This window comes from Mesocricetus auratus, unplaced genomic scaffold (assembly GCF_017639785.1).
Source record: "Mesocricetus auratus isolate SY011 unplaced genomic scaffold, BCM_Maur_2.0 Super-Scaffold_100010, whole genome shotgun sequence".
Lineage (NCBI taxonomy): Eukaryota > Metazoa > Chordata > Mammalia > Rodentia > Cricetidae > Mesocricetus > Mesocricetus auratus.
Window position 1 is genome coordinate 82003400 of NW_024429194.1, and position 27196 is coordinate 82030595.

At 51.0% G+C, this 27196-nt stretch overlaps 2 protein-coding genes across 5 annotated transcripts; one reads left to right on the forward strand and one right to left on the reverse strand.

Moving 5' to 3' along the window:
• The first annotated feature begins 3951 nt into the window (after positions 1 to 3951).
• On the forward strand, positions 3952 to 10460 carry Rrp7a (ribosomal RNA processing 7 homolog A). The gene is made up of 7 exons (XM_040754090.1): positions 3952 to 4096; positions 4530 to 4672; positions 5942 to 6067; positions 6569 to 6686; positions 7828 to 7925; positions 8303 to 8501; positions 9374 to 10460. Exons 1-7 carry the CDS (start codon positions 3958 to 3960, stop codon positions 9457 to 9459), a joined length of 909 nt encoding a protein of 302 aa, XP_040610024.1. The 5' UTR covers positions 3952 to 3957; the 3' UTR covers positions 9460 to 10460.
• Positions 9745 to 26280, reverse strand: Serhl2 (serine hydrolase like 2). 4 transcript variants are annotated; one of them, XM_040754087.1, is made up of 13 exons: positions 26179 to 26280; positions 25703 to 26051; positions 24202 to 24351; positions 24012 to 24125; positions 23644 to 23685; positions 23278 to 23297; positions 22890 to 22964; positions 21408 to 21517; positions 20375 to 20454; positions 15346 to 15380; positions 12278 to 12360; positions 11375 to 11471; positions 9745 to 10136 (listed from the first exon to the last, which is right to left on the reverse strand). In XM_040754087.1, the coding sequence occupies exons 4-13, from the start codon at positions 24106 to 24108 to the stop codon at positions 10017 to 10019; spliced, it is 759 nt and encodes a 252-aa protein (XP_040610021.1). In that variant the 5' UTR covers positions 24109 to 24125; positions 24202 to 24351; positions 25703 to 26051; positions 26179 to 26280; the 3' UTR covers positions 9745 to 10016. The 4 variants fall into 4 exon arrangements, with proteins under 4 accessions (XP_040610021.1, XP_040610019.1, XP_040610023.1 ...); XM_040754085.1 differs by lacking the exon at positions 25703 to 26051; XM_040754089.1 differs by lacking the exon at positions 24202 to 24351.
• Positions 26281 to 27196: the final 916 nt, after the last annotated feature.

The window sequence follows — 27196 nt, forward strand, 5'->3', positions numbered from 1 at the left end:
TATATTTACTGTGTGTGTGTGTGCATTCATGATGCATGTGTAGTATTCAAGGGTCCACTGGGAACTCATTCTTAGTATCCACCATATGGATTCCATGGATGAAACTCAGTTTATTAGGCGTAAGGCTGACCCTGGGCTATAATCTGTGTGTGTGTGTGTGTTTTTGGGGGGGTGTTTAACTGCTGAGTCATCTCTTTAACCTCAAGACAAATTCTTTTTGTTTTTCAAGATAAGGGTTTCTCTGTATTGTTTTAGAGGTTGTCCTGGAACTCCGCTCTGTAGACCAGGCTGGCCTCGAACTCACAGAGATCTGCCTGCCTCTGCCTCCCCAGTGCTGGGATTAAAGGCATGCACCGCCACTGCCTGGCTTCTAGGCAAATTCTTAACTGACCCTCTAACATCAAAAAAGATTATATGCTTCTAACATGTCACAGAATGCACATTCCCATTCTAAAAGGGAGGAATGATTGGCCCAAAGCAAGATCAAAATGCTGCAGTACAAATACCAAATCCTGGAGCTCTGTGTCCCAGTGATGGAGGCTTCCTTTCAGAGGGTTTAGATAGTTCTGCCCCTCCGGCATTGCTGTCTGTAACAACTGGCCTGTTGCACTTCCTGTATGCAGCTTTCTGCCACATGTACGTGGCTCTGGTATCTCCATCATCTTGGGGTCTAATGCAACCCAGGCTTCACTAACAGTTGTATCCTCGCTGCATTCCAACTCTGCCACACACGCCAGCACTACATGAATGATACTCCAGGTCTGAGCCCTGGCCCTTGGCAGCTTCTGTGTGGAAGGAAGAAGCTGTTAACTTCTCCAGGCACTTGCTTTCTATGTGCAGGAAACCACTTTGTTTTCTCCTCTCACACTTGGAGGCTGAGCAGGGAGTGGTCTTGTGGGTGCAGAGCCCGTGGCACCCAGAGACCCTGCACTAACCTGAAAGTTACAGCCTCTTTCAGCCATGACTGGGCTACAGCACAGGCTTCTGGAGCTGTTCCTCTCCAAGTTCCTCTCTCTTTCTGCCCTACTTGCTGTGTAGACCTGAATGAGAGTAACCATGGATAACCATGCCATAGACTCAGTGTCTGATTCTCTGCCAAATAAATTTGTTAGTTTTGAAAATTCAGCCTCAGGACATGGACAGAATGCAGGCATGAATGGCCCCTAGCCGTGGTTCTGATAAAGAATCCTCATCCCTCCCCCCCCAAAGCTCACAAGCCAGGCCTCTGCTCTTCACATTTCTCGAGTATTATCTTCCAGGTTCCCACCATTAAGCTCTGCTTTCAACATTAAGCACTTTGTCCTGCCCAGAGTCCGAACGCCCACAAAATAGTGGTCACACTTATTAAAGTACACTCTGCTGGGTTACATGGTTTTCTGTTGTTGAGGTAAAACACGAAAGCAAGGAAGAAAGGGTTGACTTTGGCTTACAGGTCCAGAGGGACATAGTCTGTTATGGCAAGAAAGGTAAGAACAGGCAGCTGGCCAATGACATTTTCATCCACACAGGAAACAGTAGGTCATGGCGAGACCAAGCTCTCAAAGCCTGCACCCTATGTGTACTTCCTCTAGCAAGCGTATGTCTCCTGAAAGGTCCCCTAGCTTTCCCAGACAGCACCAAATACATGAACCGAGGAGGACGTTTCTCATTTAAACCTCCAATGACTTTGGTGGACTTACGCCAGAGAGCAAGCCTGCCTTTCTATTTGTTTTGCTGAGGCAAGTGTGTACTTCTGGATGACCTGGAACTCCCTCTGTAGACCAGGCTGGCCTAGAACTCACAGAGATCCACCTGCCTCTGCCTCCCAAGTACTGGGATTAAAGGTGTATGTTACCACCACCTGACTTTTTTTTTTTTAACTTTGCAAACTTATTTATTGGATATACAGGATTTCTCTGTATATCCCTGGCTGTCCTGGAACTCACTATGTAGACCAGGCTGGCCTCAAATTTAGAGATCCATCTGCCTCTGCCTCGAAAGTGCTGGGATTTAGTTGGATCTTCTGGGGGCATTTTCTCAGATGAGGTTCCCTCCTTTCAGATAACTAGCTGTGGCAAATTGACAAAAAACTAGCTATGAGACTGGCCTAGGCATTTATTCACAGAGAACAACGGAGCTGGTGTCTTGCTCTGAAGAAATTACACCTGAAGGAATACTTCCCTTTTGGGTAAGCTATGGCATCAGAAAAGTAGTTATTCAATGGTAGGGATAGAATAGAATAGTACTTAGCACTACCCTGCTCCTACTAAAAAGCCCTAAATATTTTGTAGAGGAAAATGGGACTCAAGGCTTTCAACTTAAGGTAGATGAATCAAGGTTTTGGGAAAAAAAAAAGACAAAAGGCCACAGACTGGCTGTAACACAGGCTTAAATAAATCCAGAGTCTATACAATACCCAAAATGTCCATGTCTCAGTTGACAATGACTCACAAGAATCAATAAATCTTCCATGAACAACTACTCCTGGATGGCAGAGGCTATGGAATTAAAAAAGCTTCTTAATTTTCATACTTTTTTTTGACAGGGTTTTGCAATGTCACTTTCTAGCCATCCCCCATCTCCAACCTGAGAATGGGATTTACAGATGTGATACAACTCCAACTTTAAGAGCCATTTAACGTAGCCATTATAAAAATAGTATAATGGACAATTATGAATACATACTTGAATGAAAATTTGAAAGTCTTTTTTTTTTTTTTTTTGGTCTTTTGGTTTTTCGAGATAGGTTTCTCTGTGGCTTTGGAGGCTGTCCTGGAACTCGCTTGGTAGCTCAGGCTGGTCTCGAACTCACAGAGATCCGCCTGCCTCTGCCTCCCGAGTGCTGGGATTAAGGGCGTGTGCCACCAATGCCCGGCAAAAATTTGAAAGTCTTAGCCAAGAAAATCCCTTTATAATTAAAATAACAGGCAAAGGATGGAAAGAGGAACAGAGCACTGAACTTGGAGGTCGAACACGAGAAACTGGGCTGAGATAAACGCAGGTGGTTAAGGTGCTCATCTGAAGCAATGTACATAAATCGCCCTGGTGGCGCACACGGTTATTCCCAGCACTCGGGGAAATGGAGGCAGGGAGATCAGTGTTCAGACCTCTGTAGGCTAAGTGAGACCTCTGCCTCAAAGAAAAAGGTTTGACACAGGGTCTCACTGTAACCGCAGATGGTCTGGAATACACAGCTATCCTCCTCTATGGCCAGGGGGGAAAAGTTTGTAAGAATTTAAAATTCTAGAGTCAGGCGTGGTGGTTGGTGCACGCCTTTAATCCCAGCACTTGGGAGGCAGAGGCAGACGGATCTCTCTGAGACTGAAGCCAGCCTGGTCTACTAGCTCCAGCTCCAGGCGAGCCGGGGTTACATGCACACTTGTTTGTTTGCTTGCTTGCTTGCTTGCTTGCTTGAAATTTTAACTTGTGAGGGAGGACAATGGAGTTCGAGTGGAGGTCAGAAGATAACCGGCGGGAGTTATGGATATATATGGACATATCGGGGTGTCCGACTTGGCGGCGAGTGCCTTCACCCACTGCCACCTTCTTTGCTCAGTCTCTCAGCCCCAGGCCGCTCACACCCTTGTTCTCACAGTCGAATTAACTCCTCTCTACTCAAAATCCCAGTGACTCCTCGGTCGCACCGCGATTCAAACTGCCTACTATGTAAAAGATTTGTGTTTTATCTCTGTACCTTTCTGCACCACGTGTGCCCACAGGGCCAGAAGAGGGCGTTAGATCTCCCTGGAACTGGGGTTACAGACAGTTGTGAGTGATCGGAAGGGAACCCGGATCTTCTGGAAGAGCAGTCTGCGCTGTTAACCTCCGAGCCTGCGTTCCAGTCTCCCCCTCTGCCCCTCAACACCCCATCCCACCCCACTCCCACTTTGACAGGCAAGGGAAAAACCGTGGAGCTGGTCAAGATCCGGGAGGCGGGACTAACGCTGAGAAGGCGGAGCCCCACGTGGCGCCGTCATCATGGAAACAGCAGCGCCGGAAAGCGGAACTACAACTCCCGTCCATCCCTGCGCTTCGGTCCACAAGATGGTGGCGCGCAAGAAGAAAGCCGGGGCGTGCGGCCCCGAGGGGAGCGTATCGAGCCCACTGGGTTATTCAGGTGAGCAGCTGAGGGCCGGCGTCTGACCTCTTCGCAGGGCGGTGGCCGGCGGGTGGCGGAGGCCACGGCAGGCCACGCGGGTTCTGGCCGCTGACTCGGAGAGGCCTTGGGAGCGCTTCCTCCAGGCCGCGTGCGGGGTCTGCCGCGGGAGTTTGTCACCGCTGACCTGCTCGCGTCCGCTTCCTGAGTGTGGTGGCCGCAGCTGTCGCTCAGCGTCAGCCCCAGCCTGAAGACGGGGCGGAGGGGGGAGGCCAAGCAGAACAGCCAGTGCCGTGCGTGGCGTGAGGGGCTGACGCTGTGAGGCAGCGAGCACCCCGAGGGGTCAGAACCGGCCGCAGCTCACTGTGCCCGCGCCGGCCGCGGCGGGTGGACGAACCGGCGGGAGGCGGAGTCAGAAGGACCTTGTGTGACACAGATGGCTTTTCCCTTTTAGCTATTCCAGTCAAGTTCTCAGAAAAGCAGAAGGCGTCTCATTACCTCTACGTGAGACAGCACAGAGTTCGCCAGGACACTCAGTCCACGTGGCCTCCCAATAGGACCCTTTTTGTCCTCAATGTGCCCCCGTACTGCACAGAGGTAAGCGCCTGGCAGGGGACTGTGGGTTCTGCATGGGGGCTTGCCGTGGGCGCTACAAAATCTGACGGTCGGGTGGAAATGCCGACACACCCCCAATGGAGAATGTTGAAAAGACCCGGGCTCTCAGAATAAGAACAGGAGCGTTTTTATTTCTTATTGTACCCGTCCAGACAGGGTCTCACTCTCCTGTTGGCTGTTTTGGGACTATGTAGCCCAGGCTGGCCACGCCTCGACTCATTACAGTTCAGGAATGGTCACACTGGCTTTGGAGTTAATTATCCTTCCAACGGTCTTTTCGTTTACTGGTTAGTTTGGTCTCTCTTTTGCTTTAAAGAAAATCTACCAAAAATCAAGTGCAGTTCTGTCTAGACACACTTAAGGATTTTTCACAGAAACTATTACATTTATTTGCTTTTTACTACTGTGTTTTGTTTCAGATCGGGTTTCTTGTAGCCTGAGCTGGCTTCATACTTATTATGTAATTGAGGCTGGCCCTGAATTCCTGATCCTCCTCTCAAATTCTGGGGTTACAAGGCATGTGCCACCACACTTAGTTTAAAAAGGAGGCTTGCTGTCATGTCCCACAGTCTGAGTTTGATCTCTGGGATGTGCATAGTGGAAGGCCAAAACTGGCTTCTGCAAGTTTCCTCTCGCCTCTACACATGTAACATGAAATCCACATGCACACAACACGCAAACAAATGCAATTTAAATTCTCCCACCTGCCTTCTGAGTGCAGGGATTTCAGTGTGTGTCATCATGCCTGGTGGGGTGGACTATTTTTCTGAGAAGAGAAATCCTAGTGGTAGGGTGCTGGCCTGGCATTCATGAGGCCTTGGGTTCAGTCCCCAGCACCACATAAGTCAGAGGATCAGAAGTTCAAGGCCAGCCCAGAGAACAGGTGGGGGAGAAGGGCTGGCCTGTACAGTTGTTTCACGTCAAAAGCTGACCACACCTGTGTGTAATCGGCACAGAACCTAAGACGTCCCCACATACTCTTCCCTGACACCTGAGTTGAGTCTCTCAGATTTGAGTGGGAAAGCTTGATTAGTTGTCATCTGAAGTCGGTGGCATTGAAAGTCCTTACTTCTCTTTTGTCACAGGCTAGAAACATCTGCCTCCATGCTGTCTTGGGAACTGGTCAGGGTTGGGGCACCTAGACCGCCTGGGTTGTGTAGACCTGGCCCTGAGTCCTTGGGGCGATTGTGGGTGTCCTGAGGCTCTGAGGAGCCTGTGTGTTCATGCTTTGCTTCCCTCTGGCCATGGCAGGAGTGCCTGTCTCGACTCCTGTCCTCCTGTGGTGCCATCAAGACAGTCGAGTTACAGGAGAAGCCTGAGCTTGCTGAGAGCCCTAAAGAGCCAAAGTCGAAGTTTTTTCATCCCAAGCCGGTTCCAGTAAGCTGTGCAATACCACCAGGGGGCGCTGAGTAGGGGCAAGGGGTGGAGCCTGGGTGGGCTCAGCAGTAGACTTTGTTGGGGTGGACTCTGCAGTGTGTGATTTAGGAGGTTGTTAGGGACATGGCCTCTGATTCTCTCAGATGTGTCACATTCTGTGACTTCATGCCTGTTTCCCTCTCTGCCCTTCTCCCACTAAAGTAGCTTTCTCCTCAGGACTGGTGCCCTGGGCTCCAGGAGCCCTGCTCCTGTCCCCTCTCCCCATGTCCCTCATGTGTCCTTGTTGTACAAGGGAGTCTGACCCTGAGTTTGTGCCTTGTCTGTTTATGACCCTAGCCTGGAGTGAGCCTGCTTTTCCCTGAGTCCACAGCTGTCCCAGCAGCAGTAGACTAGCTAGGAGCCTGGCTGTCCTTCACCCAAACTAAGATCGGGGGATCCAGGGCAGGTATGGGGACCTTATGCCACACTAGGAAGACTCCACACTGACATGTCTCCTCACAGGGCTTTCGGGTAGCTTATGTGGTATTCCAGAAGCCAAGTGGAGTGTCAGCTGCCTTGAATCTGAAGAGCCCAATGCTGGTTTCTACGGAGAGCCACCCTGTGAAGAGCGGGATTCATAGTCAGTACTGCTGGCAGTGTCCAGTGCTTCCTCCCCAGGCCTTGGGTTGGTGAGAGACACTTAGTGGGGGCAGCATCTGAATGCCACAAGTTGTGTCCCCCTCTTCCAAAGGGGCCTGAGCTGGCAGAGCTGTGTCTGAGACACATCAGGAAATAGCCTCTTGCCACTAGAACCTTCTTAACACCTGAACCCCGAGTCTCTGGACTTTAGGGACCTCTGCTAGGGGATCCTCGCTTGGCGGTCATATCTGGGGAAGCCTGATCCCTTCTGTACTCTGCTTTGGAATCAGTGTTTAGAAAGTATGTGGCCGCCGGGCGGTGGTGGCGCACGCCTTTAATCCCAGCACTCGGGAGGCAGAGGCAGGCGGATTTCTGTGAGTTCCAGGCTGGGGTGGACCGACAGCCTCTAAAACAATACAGAGAAAGCCTGTCTCATAAAACCCAAAAAAAAAAAAAAAAAAAGAAAGAAAGAAAGAAAGAATGTGGCCAGCAAGATGAAGAGCACAAACACGAGACACAGTAAAACCTTCAAATCAGTGATCAGAACACCCAGGAGCAGCTGCGGCTGTGGAAGCCTGGCTGAGCAGACCAGGGAGCAGCATCAAATGGGGGTTGGGAATGCCCCAGAGGGACTAGGAGGTTGATTGCCTCCATCCCCAAGCATCTGCTTTCCCTGCCCCACTGCAGTGCTTTATGACCTGGCCAAAAAAAAAAAATAGTGCCATCTGCTGGAAGTAATTTGCCTGCTGTTTTCAGGGACTGTTAGCTTCTTGGTTTTCCCTCTGCTACAGAGCCAAGGATCCAGGCTGACACAGAAGAGGTTTTAGAGGAGGCAAAGGAAGGCCTCTTAGAGTCTGCTCTCTTTTTTCCCCCCCTTTTTTTTTTAAAGATTTTACTTTTGTGTGTTTGAGGACCACTTGTGTGTCTCACACCTCAGGAAGTCAGAAAAGGGTCCATCTCCAAAAGTAGCATTAGGGGTGGTTGTGAGCCAATATGTAGGAGCTTGGAACTGAATGTAGGCCTGCTGCAAGAGCAACAAAGCTTTTAACTCTGGTCCTCACAGTCTACTTTCATCTAGTGCAAACAGAACTTGATGCTTTCCCAGCGTAGTTTATGTTACACTGTGTTTCCTTCGCCCTCAGAGTGGATCAGTGATTATGAAGATTCTGTGTTCGACCCGGAGGCCCTTAGGGTCGAAGTGGACACATTCATGGAGGCCTACGACAAGAAGATAGCTGAGGTAGGGGCTCATAAGGCCCCCACTTATCTGTGTGCGGCCATGGGGAAGCAGTACCACAAGTATTGCGTGTTTAGTGTGGTGCCCGTGAGACAATGGTGGTGGAAGCCATTCCTTGGTTACCGTGCAGGGTGCAGGCTCCTGTTTTTCTTGCTGAAACCTGGACCGCCTGTCTGGGTGACAGGGACTCTAAATGGCCTGCAGGTGAAGGGAGTGTCATTGATGTGTCTGTTCTTCAACACTTACTGTGGGCACTCAGGACACAGACACTGTGTGCCCAAGGTGGTTACTGCAGGGGGCAGCACTGGGCCTCTAGGCAATCAATTGGACAACCTGCTGCTGCTGCAGAGCCCCGCCCAGCCACAGTCTCTTCCATGCAGGAGGAGACCAAGGCCAAGGAGGAGGAAGGAGTCCCTGATGAGGAGGGCTGGGTGAAGGTGACGCGCAGGGGTCGCAGGCCTGTGCTCCCTCGAACAGAAGCTGCCAGCCTGCGAGTTCTGGAGAGGGAGAAAAGGAAACGTGCCCGCAAGGAGCTGCTCAACTTCTATGCCTGGCAGCACCGAGAGACCAAGATGGAGCGTAAGGGACACCTGAGGGCACCCCACAGATCTGGGACAGGGAGCAGGGTGTCCTCAGGCACATCCTCTACAGGCTCAGGATCTGAGTCCCTGTCTACAGTGCCCCTACTGCTCCCCAGACAAAGATGGTGTTTGCCCGGGGGCAGAAGCACAGGGGCAGGGACCTGCCAGCCCCAACACAGTGCTGAGGGACAGGACTGGGGGTGAATGGGGGCCAGGGCGGCCTGCTTGAGTGTTCCACGTGAGAGTACAAGCTCTTGCTGCTGTCAGCATACATGCTGCTCACTGGACACTTGTGTAGGTGTGAGGAGGACTGATCCTCTCCTGAGCATGGGGTGCACTCAGCAGCTGCCTTCACACCCCACCTTTGTTGGCACTGTCACCTGCCCCACTGTCTCCCACCCCTCACATGGTCCAGCCCTGTCCTGAACCCCCAGCTGCACCCTAGAGATGCAGGAGCCACCTCTGACATAGGTCACTTGGTGACTACCTGCTGATTCTGAAGTCCCCTACCCCAAGGCTCCATCTGGGGAAAGGGGTCCTGGGAATGCTTCTTCTCAGGGAGCAGGAGAAGGGGTAGGAGTCCTGCTTTCTCTGGGCCTCTCTTGTCCCTAGTACATTTTCATCTCGGAACCTGGCCCATCATCATCCCACCTCAGCCCCTAGAGTGGCTGTAGCTAAGTGTGCAGTTCTGTTCCACTGCAGGATCCTAACTTACCCAGAGCACAGCAGGGGTAGAGGGGGATGGGGTGGGAGAGGGGGAACGTGCAGAGTTGCCCTGGGTCATGGGGGGGGGAGCCTGTTTAAGTGGGGCAGCTGGCAGTTACCACACAGGCACTCAGTGTGACTCGCCTGTGTCCCTTCAACCCCCAGATCTGGCACAGCTGCGCAAGAAGTTTGAGGAGGACAAGCAGAGGATCGAACTGATGCGTGCCCAACGCAAATTCCGACCCTACTGAGCTGTTCTGGTCCCTGGAGAGCAGGCTTTGAACACAAGGACCGGCAGGACTGCTCCCTCACGGACTGTGCTTTGGGAAGCAGACACCAGGCCAAGAAGCTGCTGCTGTGTCCCCAGCTCCATCTCTGCACCTACAGGCTGGCAGTGCAAGGCACGGGAGGATGTGGTAAAGAGAGCTGCTCCTTCCTCCTAAGCCTGTAGAGACACCTGGGAAACCTGACTGACCTGCTCCCGCCCTTTGCCCTCTGTGCAGCCCCTGCCCGCAACAGAGCCATCTGCAATGCAGTTAACATGGGAGAGGATTTTATTGCCACACAGCCTGGGACCAGGACCAGCTCCAGGGACCCATGCCCAGTCCTGCTCCCTCAGGGTCACCAGCTCACCTGCCCCCTTCATGAAGTCAGATATCAAAGGTCAGAAACGTTTTACCCCCTTCCCCTAGCTCAGCCCCAGGATTCTCTGCTGCCTCTCTTGGGCTTTGAGCCCAGTGAGACCCATCCCACCTTTTGTGGGCTGAGGGTGCTGGACAGACAGTGTGAACAAGCTCCAAGACCAGAGCTACATCCTTGAAGTTGTCCTGGGTTGGCTCTGGAGGAAGGAGCTGACAACTCCAGCCACAAGGTGGTGGTCGTTCATGTGGACGTAGTGATTGCCTGGGACTTCCACATACTGGAACCGCTGGAGAAAGGGGGCAGGGGGTGAGATGGTGCCCACTCAGGAGACTCTCCCTTAGCTGACTGTGAGGGGCGCCTTCTTTGTATATGTTGTCCTACTAGTTGATTAATAAAGCACTGTTGGCCAATAGGGAAGCAAGATAGGTAGACTAGGAATTGAGGAGGATTCCGGGAAACAGAGTCACGATGTAGGACACAGGAGGAGTCCTACCCTTGCTCAGGTAGAGAAGATCATGTGGAAATACTCAGATTAGCAGTTATGGATTTATAATTAAGTCAGAGCTAGCCAATAAGAAACCAAACAACCAACCAACAGCTTCATAATTAATATAGTGTCCTGCATGTTCATTTGAGACGGACTCGGCTCTGGGACCAGGCTGGCAGGAAAAATGCAGGTTACAGACTACATCCAAGTGGTCAGGGACAACCTCTCTTCCCAGCAGCCTGGGGACTTGGAGGCTGTTCCAGGAATGTAAGCATCTGAGCTGTGAGACTATGGTGCTCAAGGGGGAGTCACAGTCAGGGTCCCTGCCAGTTTTGATGGACATGAAGCACTGTCATCTCCATGAAGGGCAGCTTCAGGACAGCTCCCACTGCAGAGCACCCTGAATAGGAGATCCCCCTTCCTGGTAGCATCATTGCACTGTGTGCAAAGGATACAGGCCTAGGCGATATAAGTGGATGATGACCAGAGAGGGCCCCGACCTACAGAGGATCCTGGTTCCAGCACAGGCCTCACACTTGCTAATGTGTTCGTTCAAGGATCACTGGAGGCAAGTGCAGGGCGTCTTCTAAGAGCTGGGCCCATAGTAAGCCTGGACCAGGGGTCAGGTAAGGGCAATAAAAGTAAGGATCTGGGGCTGGAGAGATGGCTCAGGTTAAGAGCACTGACTTTTTTCTTCCAGAGGTCCTGAGTTCAATTCCCAGCAACCACAGGGTGGCTCACAACCATTTGTAATGAGATCTGGTGCCCTCTTCTGGCCTGCAGACATGCATACAGGCAGAACACTGTCTACATAATAAATAAGTCTTTTAAAAAAAAACCAAAGTGAGGATCTGACAACCAAAGCTGTCTCTTTGCTGAACTGTGTGTGTGTGTTCTGGGTTTCTGGGGAATGGCCATGGAGGGGAGAGGCCTGCCAGCTCCTTGGATACTGAGTGATGGCCACTTGGATCCAAATCAATTGACTCTTAGATTTCAGAACAGAAGACATGCCCAACCAATCAGGGCTCATGCCTTACCTCTTTTAGGATGGTTCTTAGTGTGTCCACCATGAAGAGCAGGGGTTCCTTATTATCATCATTGGCTCGTCTCACGTCATAGTAACCCTGTGTTGCTCTGGAAGCAGAAGTTGGGGTGTCTCTCTGTGCTGAATCTTAACAGAGCCCTGTACCATGTCTGGGTTTCAGGACCTGAAGAGCCCAAGCCTCGGTTCCTCCCGTTTTCCTTCAGCTATGTCCCTGTGAGCCTAGACTGCCGCTGAGGTTCAGTCATTTAGTCCTGGTAGCAGGCTAGCACGAGCTGATGCTGCAGGGAGCAGCTTCCAGTACTGTGGGAGGTGGGGGCACTGACAGCTGAGCTGAGATCTGAACTCACTCTCAAGGCCAGGCTTTTCTTTCAAATAAGACTACTGAGGAATAGTGTACATGTCACACAACCATCCCCCTGCCTGTCTGAAGCACACTGCAGCCTAGGCTGGCCTCAAACTTGCCATGCTCTCCCTAGTCCAGATTTGCAGGTGTGAGCCTCCACGCCCAGCCAATTCCTTGTTCTGAAGTTGCCGGTAGCCATAACTTATAAAGTGTTAATATTCTCCCAATCTATAATGACTTGAACATTTCACTTAAAAAGAAATGAATCCACCTTCCAAATATCCTAGGAACAACCCATGCCAAAGGCTAAAATTTCCTCAGATTTCCCTGCTGTTGCCGCTGCCACCATCACCAACCGAAAGGAAATGATCAGGCTAGACCAACAGCATGTTGTTAGCCTGGGAAAATTCCCAATTCAAATTCTGAATGAGCCTGACGATAATGTAGCATTCCCAGGATGCAGGAAACAGACACTGGCAGATCACTGTGAATTGGGGGCTAGCCTGGTGTACACTCCCTCAGCAGTTCCTGGTCTCTGGGTTCTAGACTCACTTGATCAGCAACACATCGGCCTGCAGGCGGCTGATAAAGTGCACTAGCATCTCCTTGCTCACGAAGTCAAAGCTGTGCTCTGGCTGCAGAAACAAAACCAAGGGAAAACCCATGCTACCAAGTCCCGTGTGCACCTGTAGTCAGAGTCCTCATTTCAGGGCGCCTGAGTTCCAGTGAGGTCAGCTGGGCCATGCACCCTGGAGGCCAGTGCCCACCAAGTCACTTACTCATCAAGCTTCTTAGTTCTGTCTCCCACCCCCATATCTCTTCTCCCCTCTGGTGGACTCCAGTCACAGACCACGTTACAGCTGGGGGTGGCTGTTGACTTGAGGTCACTTCAGGGACTGTTTAGGACGGAAGAGCCCCCTGCAGCCCCTTCCCTTTGGAGAGGCAGCTGTGGGCTCTGGATCTGCCTTGCATAGCTCATTCCCTTCATGAAACAGCTTCCACTTGAAAGAAATGTGTTTGGACCACAGCACAGGGTGAGTCCTCCATACTGTCTCCACCCCGTCCTCGCTGCCGTCCTTGCCGTTTAATATGGCTTTGCTCCAGTGCCCAAAATGGAGACCTGCAGCCCCGTGCAGCTACTGATGGACACGGTAGGTCACGTGCATGGCAGGTGTGATATGCATGCTAGGATCAGGAGACTTCCTAGGAGACAGGATACAGTCAATACAGGTTAAGATGTCAGCACGGCTGGGCTGAGACCGTAGGCCAGTGGCTGAGAGCCTGCCTGTTATACATTGGGCCCTGGTGAGTATCTGATACCCAATCTATACACACTGGGAAACATTCACTCCTGGATAGGACAGATGTCTCAGTAGAGTCCTTGGGACAAGACCTGAACGTTTAAAACAACTGGGCATGCTGAGACATTCCTATAGTTTCAGCCTCAAGATGGAGGGACAGTGGATCCTTGGAATGTGCTGGCCACCACCTTAGTGTATTTGGAAAGTCTAAGACCATCAAAAATGGATAATAAATACATGTGAGCATTGTGGCTGGGGAACTATAGCTGAGGGTGACCTCTGACTGCACATGTACATCATACACATGCTCACACAGACACACACAAGGTCACTCCTTGTCCTGCTCCTCAGATTAAGATCACCATGGGTACATATTCAAAACAAAGATTCCTATGTCAGTTACAAATGCCCACAGTGTCTCAGTTCTGTTCTCAGAGCAGAGCAAGTGCTGGAGAGCTGTGCCACGCTGCCTCCCGGGGAGGGCAGGTCTGTGGCCTCACTGCCAAGAAGTGTGGTGGGCAGGGGTGGGGTGGGATCTAACCCTGGCCACAGCCAACAGCTAACAGGAGGTGGCATCAGACTCAGTCAGATGGGGACTTGGGCCTTAGCCTCTAATCTCCCTCCTTTTCCTCAGGAACTGGAATTGTCTGGCTCAAGGGTACAATCACCTTAATTTAAAGTTGGTCCCAGGCAAGGCTTATGGGAAGTTACCTCTGCTCTTGCCTGCAGATGTGAAACTCTTCTGAGTTTCTATGGCAGCTTATTTCTCCTCTGTGTGTTGACCTTGCTGATGGCCCCTGCCTGTCCCCTCTTGTCAGCCTCTTGTTCCCCCATCATCTCTTATTCCAATTATATTTCCTGACACACTTTTTTTGAGTGATAGGATTAAGCCAACCACAAGGTCAAATGGACAGCCAGCTCTGGGGCATTTTGCAGAGGACACAGGATGTGAGACCTGGACCCAGGTCCTTGTGCCCTGCTGGTCCTGAGACTCACCTGGGTCAACCCAGAGGGGAGACTGGCTGTGTTCTCTAACCCTCCTGCCCCGCTGCTGGCTTCCTTCTCTCTACAACTGTCTCTGAGAGACTTCTTCCATGAGGGAGCGTGGAAATGATACACAATCCTGAGACAAGGGTCTGTATCTGTGTACGTGCACATGTATGAAAAGATACTTGGGGACACTTGGGGAAAGTATGTCAATGCATGCACACATGGTCAAAGTCATAAAAGGGATCTGGGGACGTAGCCGTTGGAATAACACTTGCCTAGGGTGCACAAGTCTCAGGTTCAGTGGCCGGCACCCGCCTTCCCCGTGTGTGTGTGAGAGACAGATTGGGGATGACACCAGAACCTTTGTGCACCGTTGGTGGGAAGATGAAACAGTTCAGCCTCTGGAGACAACAGTTTAGCACCTTCTAAAGATCAGTCACAAGTTACCCTGGGCTCCAGCAACTCTCTTGTGCCATATCCAAGATCTGGAAGCAAGGACTCAGACACTTGTACTCGTGTTACAGCAACACTGATCTGAATTGCCAAAACACGAACCCCAATGTCTATGGGCAGAGGGCTAGACATGGAAAATGTGGTGTGGGCTAGCAAGATGGCTGTGTATAAACGCATGCTGTAAATGACTGAGATTGACCATCACCGTCATGTGGAGGAAGGAGAGACTCCCACGAGTTGTCCTGAGTCCCACACAAGCGTCCCCCTGACCTTACACACGAGTGTGCTCACACACACACATGCAGGCACACACACATGCACACACACAAATAAAAATTATATACATTAAAAAACAAATGTCAAAAAGATGTTTAAAGAAAAAAACCTCATGAAGATATGCGTGCCTCTGTCTCCACGTGCTGGGATTACAGTCCCCAGTATGGAACAGCTAGTTTTTGGTCTCACAAAGGTGTAAACATGGACATGTGTTTCACATGGAAGGTTCTGGAAAACATGATGCTGGGGCGCAGAAGAAGCCAGGCACAAAAGGACAAGCATAAGCATCTCATGAAAGGAAATCAAACAGTCAACTTCACAGAGGCAGAAAAGTACATTAGGGGTTGCTGGAGAGACAAGTGAGGACTTAGTGTTTTAATGGGTTCAGTGTTATCTGAGGATGACAGAGGTTGAGCTATAGGTGTTGATGATGGTTACAAAAAACAATACTTAATACTACCCAGCAGTGTACTTACAGACATCTAAAATGGGGAATATGTCTCTTGTGTCCATACTATGCTATGCATATCATTTTAAAAGCATTTTCAAAAACAGACCACAGAAAATCTATGAAGGGAGCTGGAAGACAGTGACACTTACCACAGACAGCCTCCGGTCCCTGTTGGACACCACACCTGGGGAAAGCACAAAGCATGGTGGTTTCAGTGTCACCTGTTACAGGAAGGGACTCACCTGGCTTCCTGGGGAAGTCCCAGGGTTTTCACCCAGGGCTCATGTCTTCATCTGGGCTGGTGAAAGCCACCCTGTCATGAAGAAGCCTTGCACTTCCGTCCTGGGATTCTTCTAGAGCAGAGCTTGGTCAAGGCTGTCTGACCACAGCACATGGGTGTCTCCTCAGACCCCAAGGGACAGGGAAGGACGATGAAGGAGACAGTCAGGCTCTCTCATCCTTCCCTCTCTTGTTTTTAGACAGGATCTCACTTTGTAACCCTTGATGGCCTGGAACTCACTCTGTAGACCAGGCTGGCCTCAACTCACAGAGATCTGCCTGCCTCTGCCTCCAAGTGCTGGGACTAAAGGTGTGCGCCACCACTCTAGGCTCCAACTCTCACCTCAGACAAAGAAACTGTTCATTTGGTTGTTTAAACACTTAAATTAGAGAGTAATCGAGACCCCTGTTATCCTTGTCAGACTAGGTCCCTGCCATTTTGATGCATAACTCTACCCATATAGAAAGGTTCAGCCACATCCTCCCTAAAAACTGTGTGCAGGGAGGTGTGTGTGTGTGTGTGTGTGTGTGATCCCAGCCTCTGCTGTCACATAGGAACTCACAAGCCTTGGAAGTTTCCAGGTGCTGGCAGGGAATGGAAAAGCCAGCTCTGGGGACCTGCTCCAACAAGGGAAATGGCAAGGACTGCAGGTGTCAGGGTAGGGAGAGACCTGCCTGCAAGTCTGCTCAACTCCCTTTTCCCAGCTACCAAAGAAAAGTGCACAGCCACCAAAGGAAAGGTGAAGTCAGACCTGCACACCTTCTGCAGATGGTCTAAGTCCCCAGTGTGTTAAACACGTAAATGCAAATAGAAGCCTTGAGGAGTCTTAGAATCAAACAAGGAGATGATTCCAATTCCAGAATCCATAAAAGACACGTGTCCAGTTGCAATTCCACAATTCTGCACTCAAGGACAGAAACCACTCCAAGACAAGTCTAGAGAGAAGTGACAGCTAGAGGGCAGAGGTCCCAGCTCCGTGTCTGCAACACAGGGAAGTTGTTAAAATGAGACAAAGCCAAGGACTGGACATGGAAGGGGTAGATGCTCACACTGCAGTCTGAGGCTTTCGACCTCCGCAGACCTCAAATAAATCTCCTTTCTTTTTCTGTAGTGCTGCTGCTGGAACCCAGGGTCTCGTGCATGCTGAGCAAACATTCTATCATGGAACTAGAAGCCACACCTTACACTTTTATTTTCTTTGTTATCTGATTCTTACGTTTTGTTTTTTAGAGACAGTATTTCTCTATGTAGTAGCATTGGCTGTCCTGGAACTTGTCCTGTAGATCAGCCTGGCCTTGAACTCACAGAAATCCACCTGCCTCTGCTTCCCGAATGCTCTGAATAAAGGCTTGTGCTACCACTGCCTGGCTTATTTTTTTTTTTACTGTTGTTTGTTTTGGCCAACTGTTTATCACGTTTCAAAAAACTACTCATTTATTTATTTGAGACAGGTCCTACTATGTAGTGACTCCTGGCACAGATTTGCTGTTTAGATCAGGCTAGCCTCAGACACACAGAGGTTTGCCTGCTTCTGCCTCTTTGAGGCAGGCTCTTTATTTTTTTAATGCTGACTGAAAAAAGAGGTAATAAAGAGCTCAAGGTGGAGGGGTGCTGGAGAGATGGTTCAGTGGTTAAGAGCACTGGCTGTTTATCCAGAGGACCTGGGTTCAATTCCCAGCTCTCATATGGCAGCTCACAACTGTCTATTACTCCACTTGTAAGGGATCCAACAGATATACACACAGGCAAAACACCAATGCACACAAAATAAAAATAATTCATGTTAAAAAAAAAGAAAAGGAAAAAAAAGAAAAGGAAGCTAAAATGATGATTAGCCTGATGGTATGTCTGGGAATGGTTGAACACACACGCACGCACACACATGTGTATGCCCACACACATACACAGGTAAAGCAATGCATGACTCTAGATACTACTCTGAAAAAAAAGTAATTACATAAACATTAAAGAATGCTATTTTCTGTAATTATTAGGGTTTTCCTCTCATTAGAGAGTATGGAACTCTTGGATGACAAATGGAATGTTTAATTGTTGATAGAGCTCTATGCAGGCACCTGTGACTCTGATACAAAGAGGACCATGTGACAAAGATTTCCCGATTGCCCAACACTCAGGTCCTCTGAGCTTAGTGAATCTGAGGCAGAGGCCTCTGTCTCACCCTGGGCTGTCACAGCCTGTCACCTGACCTGCTCCATGAAGGGTCCTCTCTGCTCTTGCAGGGTGGGGCCCTGCAGAGGGTTGTACATTCCTCCAGGTCTGGGGTCTCTGATCAGAGAATGTGAAAATACTTCAGAAAGGAGGGGTGTCAGGACTGGGGAGAGTGCTTAGCTGGCAAAGTGTCTGCCATACAGGCCTGAGACCCTGAGTTCCGTCCCAGCACCAACATGAGAATCCAGAGATGACGGCATGTGCTGTAACCACAGTGGTGAGGAAGGGCTGAGCAGCCAGTCCACCTGAATCCTTGCTCTGAGACAGCCTGTGGCAGAGACGAGCTGGAGGACAGGAGAGATGTCTGGCAGGGAAAAGCACCGGCTGCCAGGTCTGAAGGCCTGAGTTTGGTCCTGGGAGCCCCACGGCGGAGCTGACAACAGAGAATTGACTTCCATAGATTATCTTCTGACCTTAACACAGGTCCATGGCATGCTCACACACACACACACACACACACACACACACACACACACACACACACACACACGCACACACACACACACACACACACACACACACTCATAGGGAGCAGAGGGAACCCAGAGTCAATGAGGTCCTGAGTAACTGGGTGCTGTGGACACGGGCATGACCATGTCAAGGACCCAGAGCCTCAGACCCATGGAGGAAGGACGCAGTGCCCCCGCCAAAGCCCCCTAAGGCTCAGAGGGAAACGGCAAAGTCTCCTGGTCTCACTGTGGATTTGGACAGTGTGTGCTCTGCCCCTGGTATACACAGCCTGACATACCTCCCACAGAGACTGCTCCTACCAGATTTGATAACCTGCCTCCTGGATTGAGACGTTCCAGAAGCTCCTGTCTTGGTTCATCTGAGTGAGAATGGAGGAGAATGGAGAGACGGAGGGGAAAAGAGAGAGGGGGACACAGAGGTAGTTAGGGAGAAAGAGAGAGTTGGAGCTAGAGGCCCAGAACAATGCTTTCCCAACACTGTATCCAGAGAGCCTGCAGGATCTGAATCTACCTTCTCCTGAGCTTATTCTGCCACAGAGGGGTGCTCCCACAGCAGTGCTCCCACCCCTTGCCTGCTCCCCAGCAAAGGGCTCACCTTCTCAGCAATGCCCACTGCCTCCTTAGAGACCATTCAGCATCTGGGCCCACATTTCAGGCAACAAGGGGCCCAGTCAGACTCCCTGGTCTGGCTGGGATAAAGCCTCCCTTGGATTAGCCCTCTTCTGTACAGGGAACCCCTGGGTTGGCCGTCTTTGTGGGGCACAAAAGCCTAGGCTCTCAGTCTTCACAAGGGTTTGCAGGGAGGGGAGACAGGCTCAGGACTAAAACCAAATAAACCAGAAATGTAGTCTGCACCTGAACACAACGTGCAGCCCAGGAGGCCTCTTTCAGCACTTGGAATTCCGTTCACACAGGACAGGGGCTCCCACATGACCAGCTGTCTCAGCCAGGGGGTCTGTTGGCTCCAGTGCACAGCACTCTCTAGTATCTTCCTCTTGCTCAACAGGATTTCCCAACTTGTCCAACCCACATGCGCTGGGTAGGTGGAGGGAGACCTACTTCTTTTGTTTCTGCAGAAATTAATTTTCTGAACCTCAATTGATCCTGACAGCCTGTGAGAGCAAAAATCTACCGACCTTGTCTGTTTCCTAACTCTGGGGGAGTCCCATTGTGACGCAGCTGGCACCAACAGGAACTGAACCCTGGGTTTTGTTCCCCTTTGGGGCCCTTCCTGTCCCATCACACCGCCTCACACAAGCTTTCACCTCACCTGAGAGAGTCTCCAAGCCCCTCCCCAGGGCACTCACATTCATTCATTGTTTCCTTGTGAGTGTGGTTAATGTGAGCTTGACAGGCTTTACAATCATCATGGAAACAATCCTTGCCCATGTCCCTGAGGAAGTTTCTAGATTAGTCTGATGTGGGGAGGTCTACCCTGACTCTGGGCAACACTATCCTGTGGCCTTCGTTCCAGGAGCTGAAAACCAGCATTAATCTCTCTCTCTACTTCCTCACTGTGCTCACAATATGACCAGCTGCCCCCTGCTCCTGCTCCAATATACATCCAGTCATGATGGACAGTCCCCTGTGACTGAGAGCCAAAACCAACCCCTGCTCCTCCAAGCTGTCACACTCTCTCTGCTTCAGAAACAGACAAGTGTCTGAAACTTTTTTATCATCTGTTTTCCTTCTAAAATTCACTTTTTCTGCTCAGTCTCCTTCTGCCTAGGACTAGAAGCTGTCATTTCCACCAAGGGCATTTGTAAACGCTGCCCTCTGGGCTTGGGCCACCTCTACAGACTGCAGCTTCATTGAGACTGGGACCGTGTGGCTCAAGCCTCACTCACTGTCTTGATGGAGAACACAGCTCTGAGAACCTTAGAGAAGCTCTTGACAATACATGGAAGGAGAAATCCAGAAGAGACTATCGTGTGAGAGGCTGCCAGAGCCACAGCACCTCCTCCCCACAGGCCCAGCAGGGCGTGGCCATGGCAGCCACCAACCTTCGTGCCAGTGCCTGCCAACCTCCACGCAGTGTGGTTTTCTGCAATGGTTATTTGCAGCCTCAGTTTCCCCTGCTCTCTCAGGGCTGTGTGTGAGGCAACGGAAGGGTCAGGGAAACACTTCAGCCACACAGTATCACTTGTCACTTGCAAGCCCCCAGGTCATCCCTCAGTAATAACAGCGGTGAGTCCTTACCCGTGGCCATCTTCCTGGTTCCTCTCTGCAGCAGGAGTTCCCCACACTCTTTATTCAAGTGGCTATTTTTATTCAGGAGCCTGGGAGACAGAAAGACGTGGAAGGAACCATGCCTTGATCAAGCCCAGAGGTTGGACACAAGGGAAATCAGGCAGCTGGGAATGCTGTGCTTAATTCCAGGGCTAAGGAGGCTGAGGCAGATGGATTTGAATTCAAGGCCAGTCGTGGCTACATTATGAGTTCAAGGCCAGCATGAATGATAGTAAATCCCTGGAAAATAAACAAACAGCAACAAGATGGACTGGGGATGTGGTTCAGGGGTAAAGAGCTTGAGGCTTAGGTTCAGACTCCAGGAAGGAAAGGAGGAGGAGGAAGGGGAGATGGAGGGAAGGGAGACTTCCCATGAACTCTGTGTATGTCTTTCTGAACCTGAGGGGTGTTTGTAGCATCAACGTGTCTGCCTGATAGTGTGTGTGTGTGTGTGTGTGTGTGTGTGTGTGTGTGTGTGTGTGTGCATGGGTGCAGTGTCCACTCCTCTGGACAGCAACAACAAGAGTGAAGCCCTGTGCTACCGTGCACACTGCCAGATGCAGTGAATACAGACCAGGACTCTCCCAGTTGGACCATCGGCACAATTTTAGAGGACAACAATGATTCAGGGCAGTGTGGTTGTTCTGAGGAAGAAGCTACCAGACAGCGCCAGTAGCAGAACAGAGAAAACTGCTAGTAATTGGTAAGTAGCCTAAGGCTGGTAGCCAGAGGGCAGAGGTGAGCCAATACAGCATGAATTGGAGGGGAAAGAAAGAGTAACCCCTCCCCCCACAAGGCATGAAGAAAGAAGGGTGACCACAAGGGGCTTCTGAGGCCTGGAGGCCTGGTGCTGAGTGCCACCCAGGGGGAAGCAAACTAGGGGCTGGGGGAGAAAGACATTGTGAGGAGGAAGAGGCTGTGCATTTTCCTTAACTTGGAGGGTTTCTACCAGGGCGCACCAATCCCAGCCCTCCTCCTCCCTGCCCTGGCTTCCATCACCCACCCCTGCAACATCTCCTCCATACTGGACACCCTCAAGGAATCCTGGGAAGCTTCCACCTGCAACATGTGCTCTATGTTCCTCCGTTTGTAGGTCACGATGTTCTCTGTTTCCTAAGGATCAGCCAGAGCTGGTGAATAGGGACGCCCCAGAGAGGAGTCCCAGCCCCTTCCCGGGTCCTGCCCACTGCCCTCGGTGCCCCTCTGAGGGGGAACAGCCCATGCTAGTCATCCTCTCCCATGCAGCACAGGCTTGCCTGACAGCTAGAGGGACCAGGTGATGGGGGAGGCGGCCTCTGTTAGCTGCCAAGTGCTTTGTAGAGTGTGACATTAGGTTTCCACTGAGGGCAGGTTATTTCACTGACTTCAGTCAAGGCTATCATTGTGAATGACAAAAAGTGGGAACAGGCAGGCCGTGTGGATGGGTTTGAAATTTCATCTGCAATACTTCATGGCCCCAATGGCAAGTTCAGGCCTTTGGGGACTCACTGCCACGCAGTACCACAGCAGAGGATGTCCCAAGATTCTATACTTGTTGCATCAGTGGACATTGCAAACAACAAAAGGCCAAGATTACCATGGTCTGGGTATTGGGATCCACACTAACACGTTAGTCAATGGTTCTTGCAATGAAAATTACTGAGCTAGTGCTAGCACACCTTTAATCGCAGAACTTGGGAGGCAGAGGCAGGAGGATATCTATCAGTAGGCCACTCCAGTCTATAGAGCTAGTTTCAAGACAAACAAAGCTACACAGAAAAACCCAGTCTCAAAAAAAACAAACAAACAACAAAACAAACTATAAACTAATTCTAGTTAGGACGTAGGGCAGGAGGATTGCCAGGAGATCATGGCCAGCCTTGATTATAAAATGAGCTTCTGTTTCAAAAAAGGAAGAATGAGTTCTTGTCCTCCAGGAAGGTTTGGCCATGCTTTAAATGAGAAAATGGGAAGATGGAAATTGACACAGTGGAGTCTTCTGGAGCAAACTAACTTCCTTAGTCACACAGTAGGGAAAGGACAGAGCCTAGTCTCAGATACAGGGACAGTACTGGATGTTGTCAATGCTGGTGGTGGTATTTTTCTATCAGTCACACACACAGTCAATATATAGGATTGTGTTCTGTGTGCACAGCTCAAAGGCATTGCTTAGGTGTCAGGGCAGGGAGCTTCCTGTGGCCCTGAACTCCCTCCACCCACGTCTGCCCCTTTCATCCACCTCTGCTGTTTCACAGTCTATGCTGGATCCACCAGCATTCTGCAGAATCCAGACCACAGAGTGGGCCTTCCAAACAGTTCCCATCCCCTGTCCCTGACAATCTTAGGGCCACAAGCTTCAGGATGCTACCCTCTCTGGGGGAGACCCCTGGTTAATTATCCCCCTCTGCCACACTCTCCTGCCTCCTTAAAGTCCACAGGAGACAGAGCTGAAGATAACCCCCAAAGTCTGGGGTCCCCATGGCAGCCCCAAGAAGTCGGTTCCTACATTACAGTCCAGGAGAAATGGTGTTGAGTCCAGCAAGATAAGTTTGTCCACCATCTCGGGGAAGATGCAGGAGAACTAGAAAGTGACAACAGAGGAACAAGTGAGTGGGTGGAGACACAGGCTTCCCCAGAGCTGAGTCTGCTGTCCCTTCAGTGTGCTTCTCCCAGACCCCGCTGCAGACCGCAGTAACCCTACATGAGACATGGAGAAACTACACGGAACCGTCCCCAGGACACAGTGCACATGTGAAGTTGCCTGTGGCTAAGGAGGTGCTGGCTAGCTTCCGCATCCACTGTGTGAAGGGGCTCTTCCTGTCCTACTCACACTGGTCTACCCACACCCATGCCCAGAAAGGTCCCAGGCCACCCCAGAACAGCCAGCTACTCACCATGCCGCCCACAGTGCCACCTGCCAGAACAGAGACAGTGCTGACATCTAAGTGACCTCTCCAGCTCCCCATCCTCCCCAGTCCTTTCTTATGGGCTGTCCCGTCCCCAGCTCCTCTCCCACATGGGCTTGGGACTCTGCATCTTCAGCTCGTGCTTCTCCCTGGGTCACCAAGGTCCCTCCATCTGAAAACACTTACAAGGACAGTCCACACCCCCCCTGAGACCAGAGGCACTGTCCCTAAGGTAAGCGGTTGAGGACTTCTTCCTTCTCAGAGGGCCAGGGAAGGTACCAGGTACCAGGTGTCAAGTTTTCCCCTGTCCTATATCCCTCCACAGAACTCAGGGTCAGTGTAAAGCTGACTCACCAAAACTGTGGCCCATGAAGGAGAACCGAGTCCATTTAAATGCTGAAAACACAAATTCAAACAGAAGGTTTGCATGGTCCAGCCTTACTCTAAACTTCTTCCTGTGTCCTGGCTTGGAACTCCCTCCAAGCACCTGTAGCACCCCACCCAGGAGACCAGCTGAGGGGCCTCAGCTCCACTGTGGGAAGCTCCTAGTGGAGGACACAAGCTCTGCTCAGGGGCTGGGAGAACTGGAGCCAGACCCCAGGCATCAATTCCCAACCCCCGCTGTCTGCAGACTCTGCATCCCACCTGCTAGGATGAGAGGGTGTGGCAGAGCATCCCCCAACACACACGACGCCTCATGGCACTCAGGGGCTCTCGCTCACCTGCTGCCACCCTTCGGACCTCACTCACAAAATTTTGGTGGTTATACAGGAGACCTGGCTTGTAATGGGAGGAGAGTCCATGTCCCCCGAAATCCATGGCCACATAATGAAAATCTGCAGAGAGAGGAGGAAGAGGAGGGGTCTGCATGGCAGCTTCCACCCCTCCCTGTCCCTCAACCCATAGCCCCACCTTGTGGAAGAAGAGGAATGAGCCTGTCAAAGGAGTTGGCATTGTCCAGCCAGCCATGCAGGCAGAGAACTGGAGGGTTCTTCTGGGAGCCCCAGACTTTGACAGCAATGTGGCCCCAAGGCACAGCCAGCTTCAACTCTGAGAACAGACCTGTGAGGCAGAACCAGTCATTTGTCCCCTGCATCCATGGACCCAGCCCTTCCTCACCCTCACCAGTGTATGCTCCAGCATGCATGGGCGTTGGTGCTACTGGCCTATGTCCTGGCTCTGGACAGACAGACTGCCAGGTACCCTGAGGAGGGAAAGACAATCGGGTTCCCTGGATGAGAGTGAGCTTTTTTTTTTAATGTTTGAAGGTCTTTATTTTTGTTTGTTTGTTTTGCTTTTTAAAGATTTATTCATTTATTATGTATACAATGTTCTGTCTGCATACGTCTCTGCAGGCCAGAAGAGGGCACCAGATCTCATTATAGATGGTTGTGAGCAATCATGCGGTTGGTGGGAATTGAACTCAGGACCTCTGGAAGAGCAGCCAGTGCTCTTAACCTCTGAGCCATCTCTCCAACGCTGAGTAGGCTTTTTGGAAGGAACTATGGGTGTTGGAACAGAACAGGAAGCACTGGGCTGGTGGGTGCTGGCTTGAACCCTGCCACTTGGGGCTGTGTGACCTTGGACTGGTTCCTTCAGACCTCTCCACCCTCAGTCCTTTTCTGTTAAACTGGGGTAAACAGATTACACTGCTCTTACCTAGGGGACCCTTTCTAAGAACCCCCATGGGTGCCTGAAACTTCAAACATCAATGAACTCCATTCAATAAATGTGATACATTCTTTTCGTGTGTGTGTGTGTGTGTGTGTGTGTGTGTGTGTGTGTGTGTGTGTTATAAGAGCTGTGGTACCACATGTCATCACAGTTCTTACAAGGTAGAAATAGGTAGGATCAGGTATTTGAGGTCAGCCTTGACTATAGGAGACCTTGTCTTATAAAACACAAATCGCCAAAACAAACAATGTATTTAAAATTTGTGCAGTGGCCGGGTGTTGGTGGCCTACGCCTTTAATCCCAGCACTCGGGAGGCAGAGGCAGGTGGATCGCTGTGAGTTCGAGGCCAGCCTGGTCTACAAAGTGAGTTCCAGGACAGCCTCCAAAGCTACAGAGAAACCCTGTCTCGAAAAAACCAAAAAAAAAAAAAAATTGTACAGTGTTTTCTGTCTCTAGAAATATTGCATGAGAACCAAGTAAAACAATGCACATTTGTTATCCTAGTCCTGAGGAGGCAGAGACAGGTGATTTGCAGTCAGCTCAGGACAAGTTGATAAAAGGAATTTCAGGCCGCTAAAGCTACATTCAATGAAATAATGAGAGGTCCTGGAGGGCAGTCTTCAAGATGGCTGGGGCTTTTATGACAACAGACTAGCATGCAACTCAAAAACGGGCCTTGCAGTAAATGTTTTGGACGTTCGGGAACTGAACCCTTGGAAATAGAAACTGGGGAGATTACCGTGGCCAGCATTTTCTGTCTTCAGAGGCTGGCCAGAAAAGTCACAGTAGTGGGACTACTGCCATTCTCAGTACACAGATCACAAAACATAGCCACACGGAGATACAAACGATGGGCAAACTCATCCAGAAAGTCAGAGGCAGACAGCATGATTCCCGGACTCCAGCTGGGCCTACTCAGGTCCGGTGTGTCCCAGAGATGACCTTCTCATGCTGCTGGCCCCAAAGTGCAAGCCCGAATAGCGGTAGGCACCGTCCTCTAATCTAAGGGCTATCCGAACTCAGTGGTCACGTGGCTCATTAGGATCCCACAGTTTGGCTCTGCTGAATCCCGGAGCTGATGACTGGACCTGGGCAGGCAGTGGGAAGGGCGGTGAGTGTCAGCTCCACCGGCTAGAGTGAGTGGGTGCATAGGGGATCTCGCTGAGCCTCCCCCCTTCCCACTCCGATCTACGCGGCCCTGCGGGGCATTTTCACCCATTGCTCTGTTCGCGCGGTTGTCGCTCCTCGTCCAGGAGGTCACAGGAACGGGAAGGACTCAGAAGCTCGAGCTCTGCCACCGATTTTCCTGCAGTCCCACCCACCCCCGCACGCCTCCTCCCAGTCGTAGCCCCAGTTCCGCTCCAACAAGCGCCATCTCTAGGCCCCGCCCATCACCCAGGCCCCGCCCTACCTGGGCTTAGAGAGTCACAGGGATTCTGGTGCTAGGAGCTCCAGCGTCCTGGCTCCTGGCTCAGGCTGAGCTAAGGAGGGTGTTCTGGTGGGGCTGTGCTGGAGAGAGCAGAGAAGGCTCTGAAGGACATGTAGGTGCAGGGCCGATCCCTGGGCAGGTCCACCTGACACCAGGAGTGAGACACGGCCCTGGTGTTCCCTTGTCAAGCAAAACCTCCTGAGGATCCCCTCAGCATCCCAGAAGTGGGGCAACTGTGTTTCCACAGTGTTTCATGTCACCCATGTCACCACTGAGTCTACGGCCCCTCAACAGAGCCTGGCACTGGCACTACCAAGCTTTGATAATTGAATGAATTAATGAATGTATTGTAATTGAGGGTTCTGTGGAATCTGCCCACAGGCAAGGAAAGATACAACCCTGAAACAAAATCCTAGGAACCCACAGCACAAAACACTACCCAAATGAGCACATGCAATCATTGAATCTTACAGTAAAAGAAGAAATCTGTACCTCTTGCACTTTTGAAATTTTCCAGGTCAACCTCTGGGAAAACAGGAGGTTATCCCAGGCACAGCGCAGCTCACTGTCCTAACCAGTGACCCACAGATCTGGACACTGAGGGAATCAGTGTGGTGAGTTCCCCACAGGAGTGACAGGACACACCTGTGGAAAGAGGACCACAGGCTGCAGGAGGTAAGTGGAGGCTGGGCGGAGCCGCCGTGTAGAGAACATTGAGACTGGAAGTAATGGGCCCACAGGACGTGAGCTTGGACTTTTCTGAGTGAGCTGACTCTGGGGAGGGTAGGAGCTGGGACAATGCTA